The 24324-nt window shown below is 34.4% G+C and overlaps 1 protein-coding gene and 1 long non-coding RNA gene across 3 annotated transcripts; one reads left to right on the forward strand and one right to left on the reverse strand.

The window, feature by feature from the left end:
- Positions 1 to 1345: 1345 nt before the first annotated feature.
- Positions 1346 to 4772, forward strand: LOC112767247 (UDP-glycosyltransferase 82A1). Its single transcript, XM_025813129.3, has 2 exons — positions 1346 to 2013; positions 3780 to 4772. Exons 1-2 carry the CDS (start codon positions 1554 to 1556, stop codon positions 4649 to 4651), a joined length of 1332 nt encoding a protein of 443 aa, XP_025668914.1. The 5' UTR covers positions 1346 to 1553; the 3' UTR covers positions 4652 to 4772.
- Positions 4773 to 5678: 906 nt separating this feature from the next.
- LOC112767179 (uncharacterized) lies at positions 5679 to 6788 on the reverse strand. 2 transcript variants are annotated; one of them, XR_011875403.1, is made up of 3 exons: positions 6525 to 6749; positions 6340 to 6433; positions 5679 to 6193 (listed from the first exon to the last, which is right to left on the reverse strand). It is a non-coding gene; the product is annotated as an uncharacterized lncRNA (long non-coding RNA). The 2 variants fall into 2 exon arrangements; XR_011875404.1 differs by having other exon boundaries at positions 5958 to 6193; positions 6340 to 6424; positions 6525 to 6788.
- Positions 6789 to 24324: the final 17536 nt, after the last annotated feature.

Raw genomic sequence — 24324 nt, forward strand, 5'->3', positions numbered from 1 at the left:
ATAACAAATTTAGAATGGATTATAATTGGATGCAAGTGTTTCATGATGTGGATTTGAATGCATAGTATATATGGTTTTTTGAGGTGCGTCGATTGCAGTTATTTTTGTTGATTTTTGGTGGGATGCAAAATTTGCCAATATAGAAAGAATATACATTAAAATGCAAACTACTGTAGTATATTTTAGAGAATAAATCACTTATTAAAGCCTTAAGGAGTAGTGATATAAAAACATTAAGGTCATGAATCATGATGACTATGGTGGTTGTTACATCAGTAAGTCGCATATAATTATTGCCTTTCCATCGTCATTATATATTTATGTGTAATCACGTTGGACACTGGTCCCGCTTTCATCAACTTAATAAGCTATAAGAGAAACATTTAAAAAATGTTTATTGAGGTTGGGATGAAACCAATTCTCTTGTTCACATGGATCGGATTACGTAGGCCTCCAAAAAAGAAATATAGTGGTGATGGGCTGGTGGCTAATTGCCACACTCATATAATAAAAGTATAAATAATCCATCACATTTTTAAATAATGTGTGAACAATATGAATAATAGAGTTAAAAGAATAAATTTAAATTAATAGCATTAAATTAAGGTGTAATGTATCTTAATTTGATTGATAATTATTTATATTGTTCAAAATAATCATTATTTACCTAGTATTCCCCTTTCATAAATTCAAAATATTAGTTTATGACTTATATAATTTGGTAAATTTACTAGGTACATCTACTGGTAAAGATCAGAAAAGATTGAATTCGAGGCATTGGTCTTAACTCCTTGCCTGCACATCATTTTATGTATCAATCACGAAATATTATAGATATATAATAGGATTGATTCACATCTAAGATAAATAAAAAATAAATATGGATTATCTTTCCTTTCTTAATCACATCATCTATATAATTCATGATATACATATATTGAAGAATTCATATATAGTCTCTACTTGTTCATATATGAATGACTATGTATTGACCCCTCGAAACACTCTTTAATTTAGATTTGGTTGTAAAAATGGTGTAAAACGCCGTTATAGAGTGTATAAATATTTTACATAGCTGTATTATCAAAAATAAAAATCAGACCGACCCTTCGATTTTTAGAACACAAATCGGACCTTTTTATTTGTGTTTTAAAACTTACAAAATTTTAAGATACATAATAAAAAAAAACCAACACACGTTTTTCATATCAAAAAAATGAAACCCATACAGAGAAAAATATAGGGAATATAATTAATTTTTTGCCGCCTCATTCCTAGGTATTATATTTAACTAGCAGTGTATCCTGTCACGCATTAATAGTATATTTCTTTCATTGTATGTAAAATATTATGGTATATTAATAATTAAAAAATGTTGAAGTAGCAAATATTTAGAAAGAGGAAAATATAATAATGGATGGAATAAAGGTTAAGAGGCACATGCATATCGGATGGGTGTGATATATATGCGGGCACATGGATATTGTTCTACAAATAGGGCGTTGCTTAGAAGTAGTTGGTATAGACTAAGGAGAAAGAAATAGAATAAAAAGATGGAGAAGAAGGGACGAAGAATAGTAATACTGGTGCCATATCCAGCACAAGGACACCTAAGTCCCATGCAGAAGGTGGCGTCGGCGTTTGCGGGGATGGGATTGGAGGCGGTGATAGTTGTCCCGCAGCACATTAAAAGGAGGCCTGATGAGGAGACGGTGAGGTGGGTGGCGGTGGAAGATGGGCTGAGGGTGGGAGGGGGTGGGGCGCCGGATTTCTTCGAGATAGAGTGGGCAATGGAGAAGTGGATGCCAAGTGAGGTGGAGAAGGTGGTGATGGGTGAGAAGGTGAAGGGAGAGGTGATATGTGTGGTGGTTGACCTGTTGGCCTCCTGGGCCATAGAGGTAGCCTCCACCTGCGGGATCCCCTGTGCCGGCTTCTGGCCCGCCATGTTCGCCTCTTACCGCTTGATCTCCTCCATTCCTCACTTGCTCCAAGCTGGCCTCATTTCTCACACAGGTCTCTCTCAACACTCTACATACAACTTACTAACACACTTAATTAACACTAATAATCAATAATTCATAACAAAACATAGAAACCATTATGAGCAATTATTGTAAATGAATTAAGTTATTAGAGATATGATTAACGAATAACGATAAGAGTGAGAGGAATAAATTTTACTATATCTATTACCAAAGGAAAAGTATAAGGAACCAAAAGTTTATCAGCCAAAAACTAAACAAAATTATATTAATTTATATCAATAATTAATTAATTTTAAATTTTTTAAATTCAAAATTTAAAAAATTTTAAATTGATTAAGTAAACCTAATTAAAACCTATAAAAATCTTTCTCTTTTTTCTCACATTAATCTATCCACTTCTAACAATCACAAATTCAAAAAATATATAAAAGAACATCCATTTAATATGAAAAAGAAACATTCTAATACTTAGTAGAAGAAACATCCATATATATTAACTCGTAAAAATTTTGAATTCATCCAAAGGTATTTGGCTGGGTTTTGGCTGATATGCTTTTGGTTCCCTAGCTTTACTCATTACTAAATTTTGTATACCAAACATAAAAATTACTAGTGAAATAATAAAAAAACATGCATATTAGTTTTATATTAAAAAGTAACTAATTAATTATTATGTATTTATGTATAAATATATATTATTTAATTTAATTTTAATATATATTTTATATCATAATTGATTTAGTACTTAATTTTTAATATATATTTAATAGAGGAATGCTAGAACGTCTAAATATAATTGATATGCATGCACAATTTTTTCTTCTCATCTAAGACAAAATCATCTACAAGAATATATATCCTCATCAGTAGATGGCAGTAAGCATGTGGCATATATAAATGCGTTTTATTTTGAGATGGACATCCATAATAAATACTGCTTCCTTTGTCATGTCGGTATGAGGATTATGCTACTACACCAAGTTGTGCGCCGAGTTTCCATTTAGCCACACCCATTGTTTTTGTGCAACTCCTTCCATTAAAAATTCCAATGGAATTCCTCGTACACTAGTAGTATTATTTTTTGTGGTCGTTATATGTCCCCTATTATTTTTACTAACAAAAATAATTTTGGGATTTAGTAACATGGCTGGTTGACAAAATAACAGAAATGTAATAAATACGTATTCAACGAGAAAAACGCGTATAAGAATCACAAAAGATATAGGAGTAGGAGTATTTTCTATAGGAACTAGTGGCCATTAATTTTTATGTTTTTTTGTCAATATTTAACTATCAAAATAAAAGTGAATGATTTTTTATCATTAGATGTAATATCACACAATTAAAAACATTATTGATAACCAATTGATAGTTACAAAACACTAAAATTGTTGCCCCTAACAATTCCTCTTTCCTATAATACGACTCCATCCATTTGTATTAAATAATGCTTCGCATCCATTATGATTTATGAGAGAAAAAGTAGTATTTTGATCGAACAAGTATGGAAGTTTTATTGAGTTCCCTATGATATGACTCATCAGATGCAACAATTGAGTTACGTAAAAGTTAATGTGTGTGAAGCTAAGAGATGTGCGGTATATGTCATGTTACACACATTATGAATAATAATGTTACATAAGGAATACAATTTATTATTTTTAATTACTTCTTTATTAATTTTAAATACTAAATATTATAGTAAAACTAAATTTGAGTAGAATAAAAGTAAAGTATTATTTTAAAATATTGACTAATATTGGCCCATAACGTTTGTTTTTTTTGGCATGGCAGGGCTTCCGAAAGAGGAAGGGAAAAATGGGATTGTAAGTGAGGCGCCGATAATTTCAACGGAGGATCTACCTTGGCTGATTGGAACAGTAGCAGCAAAGAAAGCTAGATTCAAATTCTGGAGGAGAAGTATGGAGAGATCAAGGAAGCTGAAGTGGTTGCTGGTGAACTCGTTTGCGGATGAAAGAAGAGTTGGTGATGATTTAGATTTATCATCAGATCCAAAGGTGTTTTCCATAAGCGCTATTATAATAAATAGCGGGGCCCCGGGGAGGCATAGGAGGACGATTAGCTTGTGGGAAGAAGACAGGAGCTGCATGGAGTGGCTTGAAAGGCAGGAAGCAAGGTCGGTTGTATACGTGTCATTCGGAAGCTGGGTGAGTCCGATAGGGGAGGCAAGGGTGAGGAGCCTCGCACTCGCACTGGAGGCTACAGGGAGGCCATTCCTTTGGGTGCTGAGGTCCACTTCAGGGTGGCGTGAGGGCTTGCCAGCTGGCTTTGTGGAGAGGACCAGTGGCAGAGGCAGGGTTGTGTGTTGGGCCCCCCAGACGGAGATCCTGCAGCACCGCTCTGTGGGATGCTACCTCACTCACTGCGGCTGGAACTCCACCTTGGAGGCTTTGCAGTTCCGAGTGAGGCTGCTCTGCTACCCTCTCGCCGGCGACCAGTTCTTGAACTGCGCCTACATCGTGCAGGTTTGGAGAGTGGGTGTGAGACTGAATGGGTTTGGAGAGAGGGATGTGGATGAAGGAGTGGGCAGGGTGATGCAGGATGAGCACATGGATGCCCGCTTGGCCTCTCTACACCAAGCTGCTATCGTTGCCGCTGGGCCTCCCCTCTTGAACCACTTTCTCCAACAAATTTCCATACACTAGCCGCTTCCCAGGCCTCTCATTCTCTACTCACCATCTTCTTCATTCCTCCTTTCTATATATATGCACAACACTATCAAAAATGTCAGCTATATATCATTTCTGCTCAATTATTTTGGTCTAATTTCATGCTACAAACTACAAGTCAGAAAGCTTTTACCACTTGCGGACAAAAAATAATTAATTCAATAAGGTAAATGGTAATTAAAAAATACTAAATAAAATAAATTTAAACTATTTTAAAATAATTTTTTATTATATTCTAAATATTTTTATTAAATAATACTAAGAATTAATGTTTTTTATAAAAAAGGTTAATATTAACTCAAATGCAGAACAAACATAAGAAAAAATATATTACTTAATCTACTAATAAATATTTCTCTTTTTAATATATGTGGGTTTAATTTTAATGTATCAATAGATTCAAGAGTTATATAAGATCATCCAATTATATATTCATGCATGCGTTCAGCAGAAAATTTTTAATAATAAATTTAGATTATTTTTGCTAATATGATAATAGAAATTTATATAATAAAAGGTACATATATAATTTAGATTATTTTATTTTTTATTATTTACTTTTAATATTAAAAATAAAAATATACAAAATATGTAAAAAAAATGATATTCTGCTTCCTTATAAATATTGATGGTTGCAAACTAGTTTCGTCGTCGTTGACTCCTTGTTTACTATAAGCTTCATATATATTACTGTGAGAAAGCAGCAACCGAGGAGGCGCAGCCAGCAACTCGCGAGAGGAAAAGAAATATAAATTATAAATTTGGAGAGAAGAAAAGTCCAACATGTGTTCTTTTATAAAATTGTAAATTCCCTAACTTCAAAATGGAAATGTTTATTATCAAGTTTACTCTCAATGGTTCCGCTACATTGACACACATAGATACGCCATAACAATAATTAGGAGTTTGGTCATCAGCTTCCACACTCAGTCAAGCTTAATAGTTTTACTTTCTTCCGTATGAACAGTTGTTAATTAGCAAATATATATTGCTCGAAACAGCGTGAGGAATATATCTTAATATAAATAAAGAACAAAATAAGTATGTGAGTGTGAGTTTTCTGCGGATCAATAGAGGGGGCGTAACATGTATTGATGCCATGCATGAAAGGAATGGTTGGGTTATGGTTATGCGCGTTGCAATGTAACTGAATCCACCTGCCCTGCCTGCTCCGTAGTAGGGTGGCGTTCTTCGTTCATTAAAAATATGTTTACAAGAAATTGAAATAAATGTTGCTCACTCTTACTGCTCTTAATTGGTTGTTGTAATATAAAAAGAAACACATTCCAAATAAAAAATATTGGTACATCTGATGCATGAAGTTGACTAATTGAGGGAGTTGTGTTTGTTGGAGATGTGGGTGCTTTGACACCTTCTCTTTCTATTTTGCAGGAATTCCTGAAGCGATCTCTTGACGGAAAGGCCTCGCGACGCGTACATTAGCAATGCTTGTGTTTGTATGCCAACAATCCTCTCTTCCACTTTTTGACTACTTGCCACCCATATTATCACTCTTGCCTACGCACATACATATGCATACACATACACACTTTCAATACTGGGCCTCTCTAGTTTTTCTTTTCTCCATATGGGCCTACAACTCTGAAACATTGGGCCTAGCTAGAGCTTCTACAAAAAACAAAAGAATAATATTATATTATTACCTGGAGTTCTGTTATGTCAAACATGCAGCTGCGTCCATCGTGAATAATGCCTACAAGTTTATTGTGAAGCTCCAACATCTCATTCCTACAAATTCTTCCAGAAAATAAAAATGACCAGGTCAGTGCAAGAAGAATTCCATAAGTTGTTTATTTATTGACAAGAAAAAAAAAGGTCGTCCGCTCACATGGAACGATGATGGGAGGATGAAGAACGAAGGCGGAGATCCAGGCAGCAATTTCGCTTCATATATTAAATTGGTTTGACAAATGGCGCTATGACAGCATTGAACTCATGAAGAATATAATGTATGTATGAGGAAGAATGATACAGATAGCAAGCAACATTAAACTTTCAAGTGGAGACAGAGACAGAAGTGAAAGCTAAGGTTTATATAATATATAATAAGAAGGGGAGATCGAGAAGGAGATGGAAGAAATGAATAGAGAATAGAATAGAAGAGATGGTTATTGTCATTGTTATTGGCATTGCAAAGGGGGCAAAGGGGCACGTGGGAAATGAGATACACATGCCCAAAACTTTTGAATACGATTATAGCTTCTCGCATCTCATATCTCTTTGCGCACCTGCTTATTCAAAAATCAATTAATGCCTTTGCAACTGAATGTGTATTTTCATGTGGCTTGTATTAGTTGGCAGCCACCCCTGCTTGCTCTTTTGATGTTGAACATTACCCAATTTGGCAATTAGGCCACTTGCTATAGTCCAGTTGGTTTTACTTTCTTTGTGTTACCCTTCTTATTGCATTTCGTAATGTGTCTCTGCCTTTTTCCACGTGATACAATTCCTCAAAATATCTCCTTTTTTCATATATTTTTTTCCGAAAAATATACATACTTGCTTAGCTCCATCGCTTCATATCATTGAGGTCAAGATAGATCCGAGGGTAATAATCCAATTTTTACTTTTATATTCTACTTCTTAGCAAGCCTATATTTACTTTCAACATTTAATCCAAAAATAATAATAATAATAATAAATGACGTAAAACTCATGACAATCAAAAGCATACACTCTTTTGCTTGTGGCACATGAGGATTGTGTAGGTGTTTTCATGTGTCATGTGCCACGTGGGTTTTTATATGTTTATTTATTTGTATTTGCTTTCAATTGAGCATATGATATGTGAAATCATGTACTGACCTAATAAGCTGGCCTAATTTACTGAAATTCAATGAGGCAGTGAGACACAAGAATAAAAATCAGAGTGCGTGCCTATTCTTTTTTTATTAAATATATGTTTCATTCATTTGAAATATGGAATTAGTATTTTTAAGGGACAAATAGTTTTTTAATATTATTATGTAGTATTTTTTCCCCCTTATATCTATTACATGTTAATTATAAAACTATTGATTATGTAGCATAACTTATACATAATAGACAACTAAAGTCAGTAGCTAGCACTAAAAAAAAGGAGATAAATGCAAATACCCTTCCAAGTAGACTATTCTGGTAAATCTTGAGCAAAAACCCCTTCTTCACATAATACACGATTTCCAGTAGAATAGTCATAGTTCGAATAAACTGAAAATACTAAAATAGTATAACCACACAAAAAAGAAGATATGAATAAAAAGTCCACGAAAGATGGGGTACGAGATCTAACCCTTACAAGACACGAAAACATGGCCAACAATTAGGCAATTATGAGACAGTTATATTGTGTGGTAAATACCGTAAGAGCAGAGCATTCTGTAGACATTTTGTCCCAGTTTATTTTGAAGTAAAAACGATAGGGTGTAAATTTGCTAACAGCTTAATTATTATTCAATATTGAATAGTGGTGCTTTAGTTTTTACTTTCGGGTTTCGAGCATATGTTTATTAACATAGATTAAGTTCAATTTTTAAAAAGAGAGGCTAAGGCCTAGCAAAGAAATTAAAACCCCAGGTGGTAGCTGCATCGTTCGTATATAAGACTAATATATATAAGAGGCAAACTCCAAGGGAGAAACCAGCTCTACAGAAGCAGAATTAGCCATGGCGCCACGCTTAGCAAGAACATTCGTGCAGTAATTTGTCCCAAATAAGCAGTCTTCATAAAACCCATGGACCCAACCACCATTTTCATTCCTAATGAGTAACTAGACCACCACGCAATGGATTTACATCTTCGCTTTGCATTGCCCAACGTGGCTAAAATGATTCAGTTTGAATGAATTTAAACACATTTTTCGCATGTAAAAATAATGAGTATTATTGGAGGCATTTATTTCTTTGTCACGTGGATAACACAAGTGGGGAGTGAGAGCTATAGGACAGCAAAACGAAGAGAAGAATAAAACTCTGCTTAGAATATTTTATTTTATCACCGATCCAAACCGAAACAATGAAGAAATGATAACTTATGAGACAGGTTCTTTTCTTCAAAAGTGATTATTTACCAAAAAGAACGAGTTAGGAAACATGCAATAAAAAGCAAAGATGAAAGGAAGAGGCCAGGAACACCATCCATTCATTCCCACAAATGTCCGAAGATTATGGCCACGCAAAATGGAGAATAGAGATGGACCCGTACTCGCTTCGCTACAATATAACTTGGGAAAATACGTGACTGATGAATTTTGGTGAAAGATTAAATTTTTTTAGATGATTAGATGATTTTTATGCCCTGAGATTGGGTGGTAGGAGTACCTACAATTACAATTAGGGAGCCATCGATAAAGACGCTAAAAACGTATTTTTATAGAGATGTTTTTTAATAATTAAAATTTAACACATATAATTGATTAAATGATGTTATTTTTATTAAAATTAGGTTAAACAAATTGATCTGACCAAAGAATTGTGAATTAAATCTTGAACTAGTCTAAATTAATATTATTTTTTATAGAAAATGACTACAATATTCTATTATACAAAAGGACTAAAATACTTCTATTATATATATATTAATTTTAATAATTCTAACTTTTAGTCCTTTATTTTTCTATCTAAGATTAGGATTTAGAATTTTTAAAATTAATATATATAATAAGAGTATTTTAATTATTCTTTATAATAAGAGTATCGTAGTTATTTTTTATAAAAAAATAATATTAATTTAGTAGATCTGTTCAAGATTTGATTTACCATTTTTTCGGTTAAATCAATTTATCTACCATAATTTTGACAAAAATAACATGATTTAATCGATTATATATGTTAAATTTTAATTATTAAAAAATATCTTTAAAAAAAAACGTTTTAAACATCTTTATCTAAGTGGCTCCCTTACAATTAATAAATGTTGATAAAATAGCTATTAATAAGTAAGGGAATTATAGAGTTTGATATTCTTTCTCACCTATAAAATTTTTGAAAGCTTATCAAGTCATTATAAGTAACGAAAATACCCGAGCTTAGATAACCAAAAAAAAAACACTTAAATTTAATTTAAAAATAATTTACGAGGCCTGTCAATAAATTAAATATAATAAATAGAGATAAATTCAGCAAATAGTATATCCCGATATACAGAATATTATTTAAAATAAAAGACAAATCGATTTTTAACTTTTTTAAGTGTGGATATTTTTGTCCCTTAATATTTAAAAATACATGTAAATTCCTTACTTTATAAAACGCGGGACAATTATATCTTTCCGTTGAATTGGAGTTGAAAATAGCAACGGAGAATGCTGATGTAGAAGGGTGGAGTCTTAGCTGTTTGTTTTGGTTGTTGATGTGAATGGGAAACAAATTTTAAATGGACAAATCAGTTTTTGTGACTCAAAATGACGTCGTTACCATGCCTGAGCCCTATTTGATCGAAATCTTTGGACGAATCCATGGGCGTTGATGTTGCGATCGTCCATGACAAGTGAAGGGAGTTCTTCATGCACAAGACCTGGAGGGGGATCTTCATGCGCTGTGTCAGGAGGATATGAGCGAGATCGGGTTGCGCCAAAGTGTTTCTGCGTCGTCTATGCCATTATGTACAAGTCAAGAACAACTAGTAACCCTAATAGAATATTTCTCGGGTGTCCATTCTTCATGGTAAGTTACTATTTTTTCAATAGTTGGATGAGACTGTAATGGGTGTTAATGGATGATTTTCTGAAATTTTTTTCCAGGCTAAAGAACGGTACTATCGGTTGAAGGTTGTGGCAGGCTTAGAGAAGGGGGGGTTGAATCTATGCCTTCCTTTTAAGTTGCTGTTATGACCCTTTTTAAACAAAATTACAATTCTGATTCTGTTTGAACTCAGCAGCAAAAATTTATGAGACAATTTATTTTTGTCTCATGAATATCAGAAAACAGAACTCAGCAGAGAAGAGAAAAGCTAACACCAGCATGTATCCTGGTTCGGTTGCCTTGTGCTATTGCAACCTACATCCAGTCTCCTCCACAATTATGGAAGAATTTCACTATAGTTAACAGTATTATATACACCAATTTCACAGGATTAACCCAATCCTTTCACACTCAAGTTCTAACCTAACTTGACATTGGCTATGCTAATACCTAACTATTCCTCTTAGTGCTGACCCAACTAAGAAAGGGATACCAAAACAGGTACAAGATACAAGACACTTAACCAACCTAAAGAAATCAGAAAATAACTCTAGGCTTTTCTCTCAAGTGTTTCTCTCAGCCTTTTTTCACTCATGGCTTTTTCTTAAACTTTCTCACAATGCCTTTTCTCTCAAGAAATTACAGAAAGATAAACTTAGAAAAGTACATTACAATCAGTAAAACATGAAGGAGATTGTCTTCATCAGCAGCCTCTTTGCTATGTGCAAAACCAAATACGCAAACCTCAGATGCGGTTCTTCAGTATTGGCCGAATGCTTCTTTGAAAGAAAGCATTATCCAAGTAGAGGAACTTCTTAACAGAACACTGTTCTCACTCTCTGGTTTTCTCTCCTTGCTTTCTGAATGAACATCAAGCTTCTTTTATCTCCTTGCATGTTGCTGGGTTCTTCTTCCAAGGTCAACAACACCTTGAGCCTTGAGCTTCACCAACCCACATGTTCACTTTTCCTCTTTAATTCTCAGAGTAGAAACTTTACTTTTGACTTCCTCATCTTGACCGAAAGCCATAAAACAGCAACCATAGAAATCTTCTCATGGTCAACTTGATCTTAGCCATTGAAAAACTACTTGGTCCCCAAGTATCACTTGTGACCGTAGATGTGAAGCAGAATAGGACAGAGAACAACTTTCCCTTGAATGCCATTTTCGGATAGAGCAGAGAGTTGGGAAGAAGAGAAGAAGATCTGATACATGCAAGATAAGATGGATTACCTTTAACCTAAGCTTGATTTGGTTTGGATTTTCTGTTTTAGCTTCTGTGCTTCAAGCTTAAATTTTCTCTCTCTTGCTTCTTTGGTTACTAGCTTAGGGAGGAAGCTTTTTCTCTTTCTCTTTCTTACTTTTCTGAAGCCTTGATGTGACTTGATTAGAGAGGAGAGGAACGTTGCTTCTGGTAAGGCAAGATGGTGGGAAATTGAAAATCAATTTCGGGCTTGGATTGGGTTCTTCTCTACTTCAGCCCGTTGGTGCCTTGCTTTGCTTCTTTGATGAATTTTGCTTGAGATGAATGACTTGGGCTTGTCTTTATTTTTCACTTACCATTCAGCCCATTAGCATATATCTTTTGTTTGATGTTGGGCTGCTGCAACACTTGTTTTTGGCCTGCATCACTTATCAACAATAATCAAAACTAATTGGGTGATTAGCCCACTAATCAAATGTTTGTCATCATCAATTTTATTAATTAATTTCTTAACTCAACAATCTCTCCCTTGATGACAAACATAATTGAGCAATGATCAAAGGAATTAAGATTTCAGTAAAGTTAGAAAACTTTCCTTTGATGTTTCTTGCTTTAGTGTTGCTCCCCCTTTCCTTTTCAAGATTTGCTCCCCCTGGATTTATGCTTTCTTCTTTATTCATGTTTTACATTGTACTTAAAGATAACACACTAGAGAGCTGTACACAATTATCTTGTCTAAGGGATATCAAGCAAACAGCACTATATAAACAGCCCAACATTAAGCTAATATCATCAACAAGTGAAATCATCAGCAAGTGAAATCAAGTAAATACTAGTAAAACATCATACTAGTCAAACATCATCCTATATTGCTTTTTTTACTCCCCCTTTTGTCATCAAGGATGGTCAATAAGCATGAGCAACAAATTCATCACTATAAATCCTGCAAGAAAGGTTAGTGCATAGTCCAAATGACTAACTAAACTACCATAAGTGCATCAGTATCCAAAGTTATTACAGTCATCCAAGACAACAAAAGTAGGTCAAATAGTAGCAAAATAAAACAGAGTTCATGAGACAAAAAGAGAGCAGATGTAGCAGTTTTTATGAGAAAAATCTTAGGCATCAGAACCATTTCCCTCCGAAGCATCTTCCTCCTCAACATCAGTGGCAATGTCTTCATCATTTTGAAGATTATCGATGAAGGTCATGAGCACAGCCACCCTATCCCTTGATTTCTTCAGGAAGTTCTCATACTTGCTTGCTAGCTTCCTTTGTTCCTTGCTTATGGCAATCATGTGATTTGATTGGGAAATAAACTCTTGAGCGACATCCTTGACCACATTTAGTAAAGCGAATTTCTTCCCAGTAGAAATGGAAGTACCCTCAGTGGAAGGAGGAGGAGAGTCATCTGGGATGTACTCTTCATCATCATCATCTAGAACCATTCTCTCAGATCGAGTTGGTCCTTTTTACTGTTTCACTGAACCACCCCCTTTTAGGTATGAATGTTTATTTTCATAATCCTCATTTGACAGGTCAATACTAAAAGTCTCAAATATGCAAGTTAAAAATATGCCATAAGGTAGTGCTTTGTCTTTCACACTTCTAACAGAATCAAACATGTATCTAGCCATCAAATAGGCAAAAGAGATTTATGTTTTAGTGATTAGGGCATACAAAACAAGTGTGTCCGTGTAAGAAACCCTTTGATATGAACCACTTTGAGGAATTAAGATGTGGTTGACAATACGATGCAACTGAGCACGTTCATATCCTATGGCTTTGTGAGTGGGTGTGATGCCATCAATTAAGGAAACATGTTCACAAATGTGAGCCAGAGCATCATGGTAAGAGATATCAACACATTGATCCTACTTCACAGATGTATAAGCACACGGCCCAACATCAGTGTACTTCAAGGAATCACTGATAGTTTCATTATTCAAGATAATGTATCTGCCCTTAACATAAGAATGCACACTTCCTTCATGATAAGTCATGTTTGCATAAAATTCTTTGACTAACTGAGGATATACAGGTTTTTTATTTTGAAAAGGTGATTCCAGTAAAAAAATTCCAAATTTTCAACAAAAGAAAAACCTTTCTTTTTCAAGCTAGGTAAATCCATAAGAAAAGATGGATACAGAGTACGATATGGAATGACTCCCTCATAAAAATTATGGTTCATGGCAGATTTGAAACGATGGGGGTTATAGTCTGAGTGAGATGTCATGAAGTGTGATTTGTGAGCAAAAGGATCAATGTCTGGTTTTCTAACATATTTGAGAGGGCGAGGAGGGTTACCTCTTTGTGAGTGTACTAGAACCGACCTGGATTTGGTTTGTGTTGGTTCGGGAATAGCTTCTTCAATCGCCGGACGTTTTTTCTTGGAGGAGTTAGGCTTCGCAGAACTAGGTTTTGAGGAGCCTGGCTTGGAAGTTGTGGCCTTCGGTGGTGGTGTCGGCTTGGCAGGGGCAGGGTATCTTGGTGTAGTCTTGGTTCGTGCCATGGGAGTAGTGCGAGGAGGAGAGGTAGGAGGAGAGGGTGAAGGAGTAAAAGTGGTGTCTTGAGAACGAGTTGATGGTCTGGGATATCCTGGAAGTTTATGGATTTTCTCACGCGGTGCTCTTTTAGCAATGACTTTCTTTCCCATTTTGGTTAGATTTAGGCTTTTGATGGAAGAGACAGTGGAGTGAGAGGGAAGAAACCGAAGATTTTGTGGAGAAGTTATGGAGGAAAGAGAGGGAGAGTTGGTAACCGTACCCAAAAGTAGATTTCCAAAACCGTGCAACTGCATCACCTTTTGAAATGACATGAAAAGATCTGACCTCATAAAATAAAGATTTGATTTGATTTGAAAATAAAACAGGAAATGAATTTTAAATTTTGAAAAACCAAAAATTAAACTGAAAAATCTTTTTGGATTATAAACATTAAATGAAAAATTATTTAAAAAAAAATAAACACACAGCCCATCAAAAAAAATTGTAACATTCATATATGGGCCCAGAGATAGTTGGATTTAAGGAAACACTTTGGACCACTCTAGATCTAATTTTGAGGTTGGCCCAGATTATCTTTCATTTGAAACAAGCCCATAACACTCTGAATTGAAGAGAACATTCATCACCTGCCCAGAATTGTCTCATACCTGTTTATGAGACAAAAATCTCCAGCAACTACATTAGCATTTTTCAAATAAGAAATCATAACTCAAAATTTCTAGACAAGTCCTAAGCATACAGAATCTATCCTCAGCTAATGGTTTTGTGAAAATATCTGCTAATTGTTCCTCATATTTAACAAATTGAATACTAATATCCCCTTTTTGGACATGTTCTCTTATTGATTGAAATTTCACTTCAATATGCTTAGTCCTAGAGTGCAAAACTGGATTTTTAGAAATATTGATGGCACTCATATTATCACACATTAAGGGAATATTTTCAACATTTAATTTGTAATCAGCAAGTTGTGTTTTTAACCATAAAAGCTGAGAACAACAAGAAGAAGCAGCTATATACTCAGCCTCTGCAGTGGATAAGGCCACTGTTGGTTGCTTCTTACTTGACCAAACATTTAAGGACTTCCCAAGAAAACAACATAGGCCTGGAGTGCTCCTTCTATCAACTCTATCACCAGTAAAATCTGCATCACAATAACCAACTATAGAAAAATCATTAATCTTAGGATACCAAAGACCAAAATTAGATGTGCCATGAACATATCTAATGATCCTTTTAACTGCAGAAAGATGTGACTCTTTAGGTTTGGATTGGAACCTAGAACACAATCCAACACTTTGCACAATATCGGGTCTAAAGGAAGTTAAGTACATAAGAGAACCAATCATTCCTCTATACCTAGTCTCATCAACATCTTTCTCAGTTTCTCCCTTATCTAATTTAGAACTAGGATGCATGGGTGTTCCTATGGGTTTGGCATTTTCCATACCAAATTTCTTAACTAATTCCTTGGCATACTTTTCTTGATGAATGAAAATACCTTTTTCAGTTTGTTTAATTTGCAGCCCAAGGAAGAAATTAAGTTCACCCATCATACTCTTGTCAAATTCACTTGTCATGAGTTTTCCAAATTTAGAACAAAGGGATTCATTTGCTGATCCAAAAATAATGTCATCAACATATATTTGGACTAGAATAAAAGAATCATTAGAGTTCTTGATGAATAGAGTTGTGTCAGTGGTGCCTCTTTGAAAATAATTTTTCAAAAGGAAAGAGCTAAGTCTCTCATACCAAACTCTAGGAGCTTGTCTTAAACCATAGAAAGCTTTAGACAATTTGAAAACATGATTAGAATGTTCTTTATTTTCAAAACCAGGAGGCTGCTCCACATACACTTCTCTATCTATCACACCATTCAAAAATGCACATTTCACATCTATTTGATATAATTTAAAACCGCAAAATGCAGCATAAGCTAAGAGAAGTCTTATGGCTTCCATTCAGGCAACAGGGGCGAAGGATTCATCAAAGTCTATTCCTTCTTCTTGGTCATATCCTTGAGCCACTAGCCTTGCCTTGTTTCTTGCAATGCTACCATCTTCTCCCAACTTGTTCCGAAATATCCACTTGGTCCCGGTCACTTTCTTTCCACTTGGCCTTGGAACCAAAGTCCACACTTAGTTCTTCTCAAACTCAAGAAGCTCATCCTCCATTGCTTTAACCCAAGAAGGGTCACCAAGTGCTTCCTTGACGTTTTGAGGCTCTATTTGTGAAAGGAGGGCAATGTTGGATCCTTCATTTGCCTTTCTAGTGGAAGACCTTGTTTGCACTCCATGAGAGACGTCCCCAATGACAAATTTCTCAGGATAATTCTTCAAGAATCTCCACTCACGAGGTCTGGTGGACTTGGAGACAGATTCAGTCACCAAGAGATTCTGGGCATTGTTGGCTGCAGGATTTCCTTCAAATTCATGAGACAAAATGGAATTGTCTCTTGAATTTTTAGCATTTGCAGTTTCTGGTTCAGCTTGTCCAGAATTTTCTTTTCCATGATTTTGAGCAGTTTCATCTTCCTTTTGAGCTTGATTTCCTGCATCACAATCTTCCAAAATGCTTTGCACCAAGTTAATATCACAAAATGTAACATGTATGGACTCCTCAATAATTCTAGCATCTTGATGATAAACCCTATATGCTTTACTAGTTGTGGAATATCCTACAAACAAACACTCATAAGCCTTTGGATCAAATTTACCCAAATTTTCTTTGTTATTTAAAACAAAACATTTGCATCCAAAGACGTGCAAGTAATCTAAGTTTGGTGGGTAGCCTTTCTAAAGTTCATAAGGGGTTTTCTTCAAAAATTTCCTTATGATTGTTCTATTCAAAATGTGGCAAGCCGTATTGACCGCTTCAGCCCAAAGGAATTTTAGAATATTACTCTCACAGAGCATAGCTCTTGTCATCTCTTGTATGCTTTTATTTCTTCTTTCCACAACACCATTTTGTTGTGGTGTTCTTGGACAAGAGAAGTTGTGAGATATTCCAAATTTCTTACAAAAGGATTCAAACAAATTATTTTCAAATTCAGTTCCATGATCGCTTCTTATAGAAGATATTTTTAAATCCTTTTCATTTTGAAGTTTCTTGCAAAAAGGTTCAAATGCTGAAAAAGCTTCATTTTTGTGTGCAAGAAATAAAACCCAACCAAACCTAGTATAGTCATCCACAATTACTAAACCATAATGTTTACCACTTAGGCTTTGAGTTCTTGTTGGACCAAATAAATTAATGTGTAGCAACTCAAGTGGTCTTTTAGTAGAGATGTCTTCCTTTGGTTTAAAAGAACTTTTTGTTTGTTTTTCCATTTGGCAAGCATCACAAGTGATGTCTTTGTCAAACTTTATCAAAGGGAGACCTCTTACTAATTCTTTCTTTACAAGTTTGTTTATTTGAAACATACTTGCATGGCCCAATCTCTTGTGCCATAACCACTTTTCAGATTCTTTAGAGTGAAGACAAGCTACATTTTGATCCTTTAGTTTATCAAGAGTAAGTCCATACATATTATTGAAACGCTTGGCAACAAACATCACTTCATTTGTCTTTTCATTAACAACACATCATTCAAGCCTTTTGAAAACAACTAAATATCCTAAATCACACAGCTGACTTATACTCAAAAGATTGTGCTTTAAACCACATACTAAAAGTACATCATCAATGAAAGTAGATTGCTCATTACCTACTTTTCCAACAGCAATAATTTTACCTTTACCATCATCTCCAAAGGTCACAAAACCTCTATCATACTTATTTAGTTTGATGAAGTAGGTTGACCTTCCAGTCATGTGCCTTGAACATCCACTATCCATGTACCACATGTCCTTTTTGTTCTTGGATGCTAGGCAAATCTGCATGATGAGTTTCAAGTAGCCTTAGGTATCCAAATTAATTTGGATCCTTTGAAGTTAATCCATTTGGTTGCCCAAGTGCATTGAAATCACAAACAATATTGTAAACTTTGTTTCCAACAACTATTTTTTCAATGAAACATTGTACATATAAGTGACCAAATTTCTTGCAATTGACACAATGATTTTCTGACGTGTGTCGCTGAACTTGAGGTGAGTTATATTGCTTGAAATGATTAAAGTGTTGAAATTTTCTGGTTTTTGGAGGAGATGCATTTCTTTTGACAAACTGATTTTTATTAAAGTTATTCCTCTTTACAAAAGTATTTTCACCAGAATTTCTTTGAACATTTTTACCTTTCGAATATGAGGTTTTGTTGTAAAATGGTGGTTTCTTGAAAACAACCTCATTTTTTGAAATGTAACCCAAACCTGGCCAGTTTGAACTCGGTTCAGTTTTTGGTGAAGGCTCAGTTTTACTTGTGTATACTTCATCAAATTTTTTTTCAAGTGTTGGAGTATTTTCAATACTATATTTGTTTGGTATGATTTTGGTATTTGAGAAGAAGCCACAAATTTTATAGAGAAAATATTAGAGACTGCATCTTCCTTGGCTATGTAGCCTAAACCAGATTTTCCAAATAATGGTCTTTGACTTGCAAGTAATTTGTCCAAGTTATTAGAACCTTGAGCAAATTTTGCTAAGTCACCATTCAGCCTTTTAATCATATCATTTAATCTTTCATTTTCAGCAATTAACTCATGTGAAGGATCCACAATGTACTTTCCTTTTAATTTTTCAAGTTCAGATTTTAGAAATCTGTTTTCTTCAATGATGTCCAAAGCACATTCAGTTTCCTTCACTTTTTCTTTTAAAAACTCATTTTCAGCTCTTAACACATCTCTTTCAAATCTGCATTCATTGTATTTGTCAAGCAGTTTTGAGGTGTTTAAGGTAAGATCATCAATAATAGCATGCAAGTCCTCAATGGTCAAATCATAATAATTTACCTCATCAAGATTGTTGTTTCCAGCCATGAAGCAGTCTTTGTTATCTCTTTCAGATTCTTCTTCTTCATTTGAGTCATTCTCAAGATCCTCCCAAGCTGCCATGATTACTCTCTTCCTTTCTTTCTTTCCTTTGTCCTCCTTTTTGAGCTTTGGACAGTTTGACTTGAAGTGTCCAGCCTCCTTGCAATGATGACACGTCACCTTGCTCAAGTCTATCTTGTGCTCCTTTGAACTTGAACCCTTGTATTTGCCCTTGCTCTTCATCATCCTTCTAAATCTCCTAGCAAAAAACAAAAGCTCGTCATTTGAAATACCATCACTAGACTCACTCTCTTTTGGTTCTATTTGTGACTTGAGGGCTATTCCCTTTTTCTTTGAGTCTGTGTTTGTGTGTGTGGCTTCATAGGCAAGGAGTTTTCCTCTCAGCTCATCATAGGTTATGGGACTTATGTTGTTACTCTCGGTTAGGACAGTGGCAGTGTTTTTCCACTCTTTTGTGAGGCTTCTAAGGAGTTTTCTCACCAAGGTTTGTTCTGCATAGTTTGTACCCATAGCATCAAGGTTGTTGATTATGATTGAGAATCTCTCAAACGCTTCATCAATGCTTTCTCCATCCTTCATGCTAAACATCCCGTACTCTTTTCGCAGCATATCAATCCTCGTTTCTTTGACTTGTTTAGTGCCTTCGTGTGTAACCTGGAGTTTTTCCCAGATTTCTTTGGCTATCTTGCATCTAGACACCTTCCGGTATTCTTCAAAGCTGATAGCACAGTGAAGAAGGTTGATTGCTTTAGCATTCAGCTCTATCTTCTTCTTCTTTTGGAGTCACCACTCCATCAGCACTTGTTTTTGTTGGGATCTTTGGACCGCTTACAACGATCTTCCATATGTTGTAGTCAATGGATTGGATGAAGATCCTTATCCTTTCTTTCCAGTAGGAATACTTCTTCCCGTTGAAGAAAGGTGGCCGATTGTTTGACTAGCCTTCAGTGAGGGTGTAAGCAACTGTGGTTGTGCCAAAGTTGTTTGCCATTGGATCTTTGCTCCAAGCGGTTAAGCTTGATTCTTGAGACTTCAGCTCTGATACCAATTGAAGGTTGTGGTAGGCTTAGAGAAGGGGGTTGAATCTATGCCTTCCTTTTAAGTTGCTGTTATGACCATTTTTTAAACAAAATTACAATTCTGATTCTGTTTGAACTCAGCAGCGAAAATTTATGAGACAATTTATTTTTGTCTCATGAATATCAGAAAACAGAACTCAGCAGAGAAGAGAAAAGCTAACACCAGCATGTATCCTGGTTCGGTTGCCTTGTGCTATGCAACCTACATCCAGTCTCCTCCACAATTATGGAAGAATTTCACTATAGTTAAGAGTATTACATACACCAATTTCACAGGATTAACCCAATCCTTTCACACTCAAGTTCTAACCTAACTTGACATTGGCTATGCTAATACCTAACTATTCCTCTTAGTGCTGACCCAACTAAGAAAGGGATACCAAAACAGGTACAAGATACAAGACACTTAACCAACCTAAAAAAATCAGAAAATAACTCTAGGCTTTTCTCTCAAGTGTTTCTCTCAGCCTTTTTTCACTCATGGCTTTTTCTTAAACTTTCTCACAATGCCTTTTCTCTCAAGAAATTACAGAAAGATAAACTTAGAAAAGTACATTACAATCAATAAAATATGAAGGAGATTGTCTTCATCAGCAGCCTTTTTGCTATGTGCAAAACCATATACGCAAACCTCAGATGCAATTCTTCAGTATTGGCCGAATGCTTCTTTGCAAGAAAGCATTATCCAAGTAGAGGAACTTCTTAACAGAACACTGTTCTCACTCTCTAGTTTTCTCTCCTTGCTTTCTGAATGAACATCAAGCTTCTTTTATCTCCTTGCATGTTGCTGGGTTCTTCTTCCAAGGTCAACACCTTGAGCCTTGAGCTTCACCAACCCACATGTTCACTTTTCCTCTTTAATCCTCAGAGTAGAAACTTTGCTTCTGACTTCCTCATCTTGACCGAAAGCCATAAAACAACAATCATAGAAATCTTCTCATGGTCAACTTGATCTTAGCCATTGAAAAACTACTTGGTCCCCAAGTATCACTTGTGACCGTAGATGTGAAGCAGAATAGGGCAGAGAACAACTTTTTCTTGAATTCCATTATCGGATAGAGCAGAGAGTTGGGAAGAAGAGAAGAAGATCTAATACATGCAAGATGAGATGGATTACCTTTAACCTAAGCTTGATTTGGTTTGAATTTTCTGTTTTAGCTTCTGTGCTTCAAGCTTAAATTTTCTCTCTCTTGCTTCTTTGGTTACTAGCTTAGGGAAGAAGCTTTTTCTCTTTCTCTTTCTTACTTTTCTGAAGCCTTGATGTGACTTGATTAGAGAGGAGAGGAACGTTGCTTCTGGTAAGGCAAGATGGTGGGAAATTGAAAATCAATTTCGGGCTTGGATCGGGTTCTTCTCTACTTCAGCCCGTTGGTGCCTTGCTTTGCTTCTTTGATGAATTTTGCTTGAGATGAATGACTTGGGCTTGTCTTTATTTTTCACTTACCATTCAGCCCATTAGCATATATCTTTTGTTTGATGTTGGGCTGCTGCAACACTTGTTTTTGGCCTGCATCACTTATCAACAATAATCAAAACTAATTGGGTGATTAGCCCACTAATCAAATGTTTGTCATCATCAATTTTATTAATTAATTTCTTAACTCAACACCGGAATGTTTCTTAATTTTATCAAATGTTTCTTAATTGAGGAAAAATACGTTGAAGAACATCTGTTTCGAAATCAGGCTATGGAGAAAAAATGGAAGAGTTGGAGAGGAAGCTGATGTCTATTGAAAAAAAAAATATGAGTTTGTGGCATATTACTGTGATTGGTGTAGTAGTTGTTGTTATTACTGTATGTATCTTAAAAGGGTAAAAATGATTGATGTATATAGTGATGTTGTAATGAAAATTGCCATTGCTGACTTTTTAATGAAAAGTCTATTTGTGGACTGAATCCATTTTTTTTTAAGTTAGAACAGCTAAACAATATTGCAAGTCAAGAATTATATAAGATAGTAATTCTAGATAGATTGTAACCAAAATGTTACAATGTATGTGACTTAATCCAAAACATAACTAAACAACATAAGTTTACCACAAAATAAGAAAATGTCTGGTTGGCATGTAAACAAGTTTGTCAAGCTATGATAGCTAGAAAGCATTATTCAATTCATGCTAATAACTAGGAAAAAAAAATAGAAATCATGCAGCTGTGTTCACTTCTTCTGATGCTTGAGAATTCTTGTGGTGCCATTGTTAGCTACTTTCAAGGTCTCCTTCGATGGTCCCCCACTGGTGCTTTTGCTTTGAGTTTGTTGTGTGTGGTGGTGAATTTACACTTGTTGGGAGTCTCACAATTTATTGCTTGGATCTGAATTTAGGGACAACAGCTTTAGATTTTGGTTGGTCCACTCTTGGCAGCTAGAATGGAGGCCTGAATGGAATCTGTGCTGGAACAGATAGTTGGTCATAGTTGGTCCATAACTGATGCAGCAACTGGTGCAGTCTTTAATGCTTTTCCAGCACTAGGGTCAGTAAATTTTTCACCCTGTGATTGGTTTTGATCTTATGTAACAAAGATACAGCAAGGTAACCAAATGGGATAATTAGTCCTTAAAAAATATGTATAATGATATCATTATTTTTACTAATGACTAATTTTAAAAATTATAAAAAGATACTAAAGCATTATTGGTGCTTGCTTACCTCTGGTTGAGAGGTTGATTGTGAAAGGAAAAGCAGGTTGGAGTTATTTGGAGCTCTTTTACAAATTTTATAGTTATGTCCTTTCTCATTACATAAGTCTTTTGGTTATGGAAATTGAAATATACACACAAAATTATTTTATTTTTAAGATAGAAAATTTATTCTATAATTTTAATATTGCAAAAGAAAATTGGAGACAAATTTAAAAAGGAAACTACTTAAATAAAGATGTCAAAAATACTTTTTTTTATGAAAATGCTTTATATAAAAGTATCATTTATTTATTTGGCCATATTTTAAATAAAAACAACACTTTTATAATGTATCAAAATATAATCCTTCAATTTATCATTTAAGAGTCAAAAATTTTTTTTACATAAAGATAATTATAAAATTTTCATTGGAGTATCCACCATTTAAAAATGTTATCCTATCTTTATTCTTCTTATTTAATTAATTATTTAATTTATCTTTGCATGTATTTCTCTTTCAAAGACAGAATCCAAACACACTCTAAAAATTAGGTATATACTGAAATAAAGAAAAGAATTACTTATATTAAGAATTGGTAACTAGCTAAACTAAATTCAACAATTCTTTCCTTCGTTATATAAAGTTATCAATTTCCTTCAATAATAACGATCTGCAACCATCATCCAAATTGAGTCCCACCCCTTGTTTTCGGTTTTCAAGAAGAAGATGGTAAAAGCAGTGACCAAAATGCTTCTTTCAATTGGACCTCTTAGCATGGAACCACAAGGTATTGTTAGACATAGAATCTATTTATAATACTCTAGATACATTTATACAGTAATTAAATATATCTCATAACTCGTATTACTTTTTATAATTATTATAGAGTATTTTTATTAAAATTTAGTTAATATTTAATCATTAAAAAAAAACGTATAATATTATATTATTAAATATAATTTTACATTATTAAAAATATTAATAATAATTAATTAATGACTATAAATTATAAAATGTGCTGACTTCCTAACACTACTAATCATTATAATTAAATTTTATTCTTTAGCCAAATAGATAATAGGAGAGGTCACATTCAGATTATAATGAAACATGCAATAAAAAGCAAAGATGAAAGGTACAGGCCAGAACACCATCCATTCATTCCCACAAAAGTCCGAAGATTATGGCCACGCAAAATGGAGAATAGAGATGGACCCGTACTCGCTTCGCTGCAATATAACTTGGGAAAATACGAGAGTGACGAATTTTGGTGAAAGATTAAAAATTTTGTAGATGATTAGATAATTTTTATGGCTTGAGATTGGGTGGAAGGAGTACCTACACAATTACAATAATTAATGGATGCTGATAAAATGGCTATTAAACAAGTAAGGGAATTAATTATAGAGTTTGATATTCTTTCTCTGAAACCTATAAAATTTTCGAAAGCTTATCAAGTCATTATAAGTAAGAAAATACCTGAGTTTAGATAACCAAAAAAAAAACACTTAAATTTAATTTAAAAATAATTTATGAGGTCTGTAAATAAATTAAATATAATAAATAGAGATAAATTTAGCAAACAGTATACCCCGATATATAGAATAGGAGGAATGTTAGGGGACAGT

Source organism: Arachis hypogaea, chromosome 17 (genome assembly GCF_003086295.3).
Source record: "Arachis hypogaea cultivar Tifrunner chromosome 17, arahy.Tifrunner.gnm2.J5K5, whole genome shotgun sequence".
NCBI lineage: Eukaryota > Viridiplantae > Streptophyta > Magnoliopsida > Fabales > Fabaceae > Arachis > Arachis hypogaea.

What these genes read in the sequence shown, in the direction of transcription:
- LOC112767247 (XM_025813129.3), top strand. Translation starts at nt 1,554, where the DNA reads ATGGAGAAGAAGGGACGAAGAATAGTAATACTGGTGCCATATCCAGCA. An exon ending in TGGCCTCATTTCTCACACAG is followed by an intron (nt 2,014 to 3,779) that starts GTCTCTCTCAAC and finishes TTGGCATGGCAG; the next exon opens with GGCTTCCGAAAGAGGAAGGG.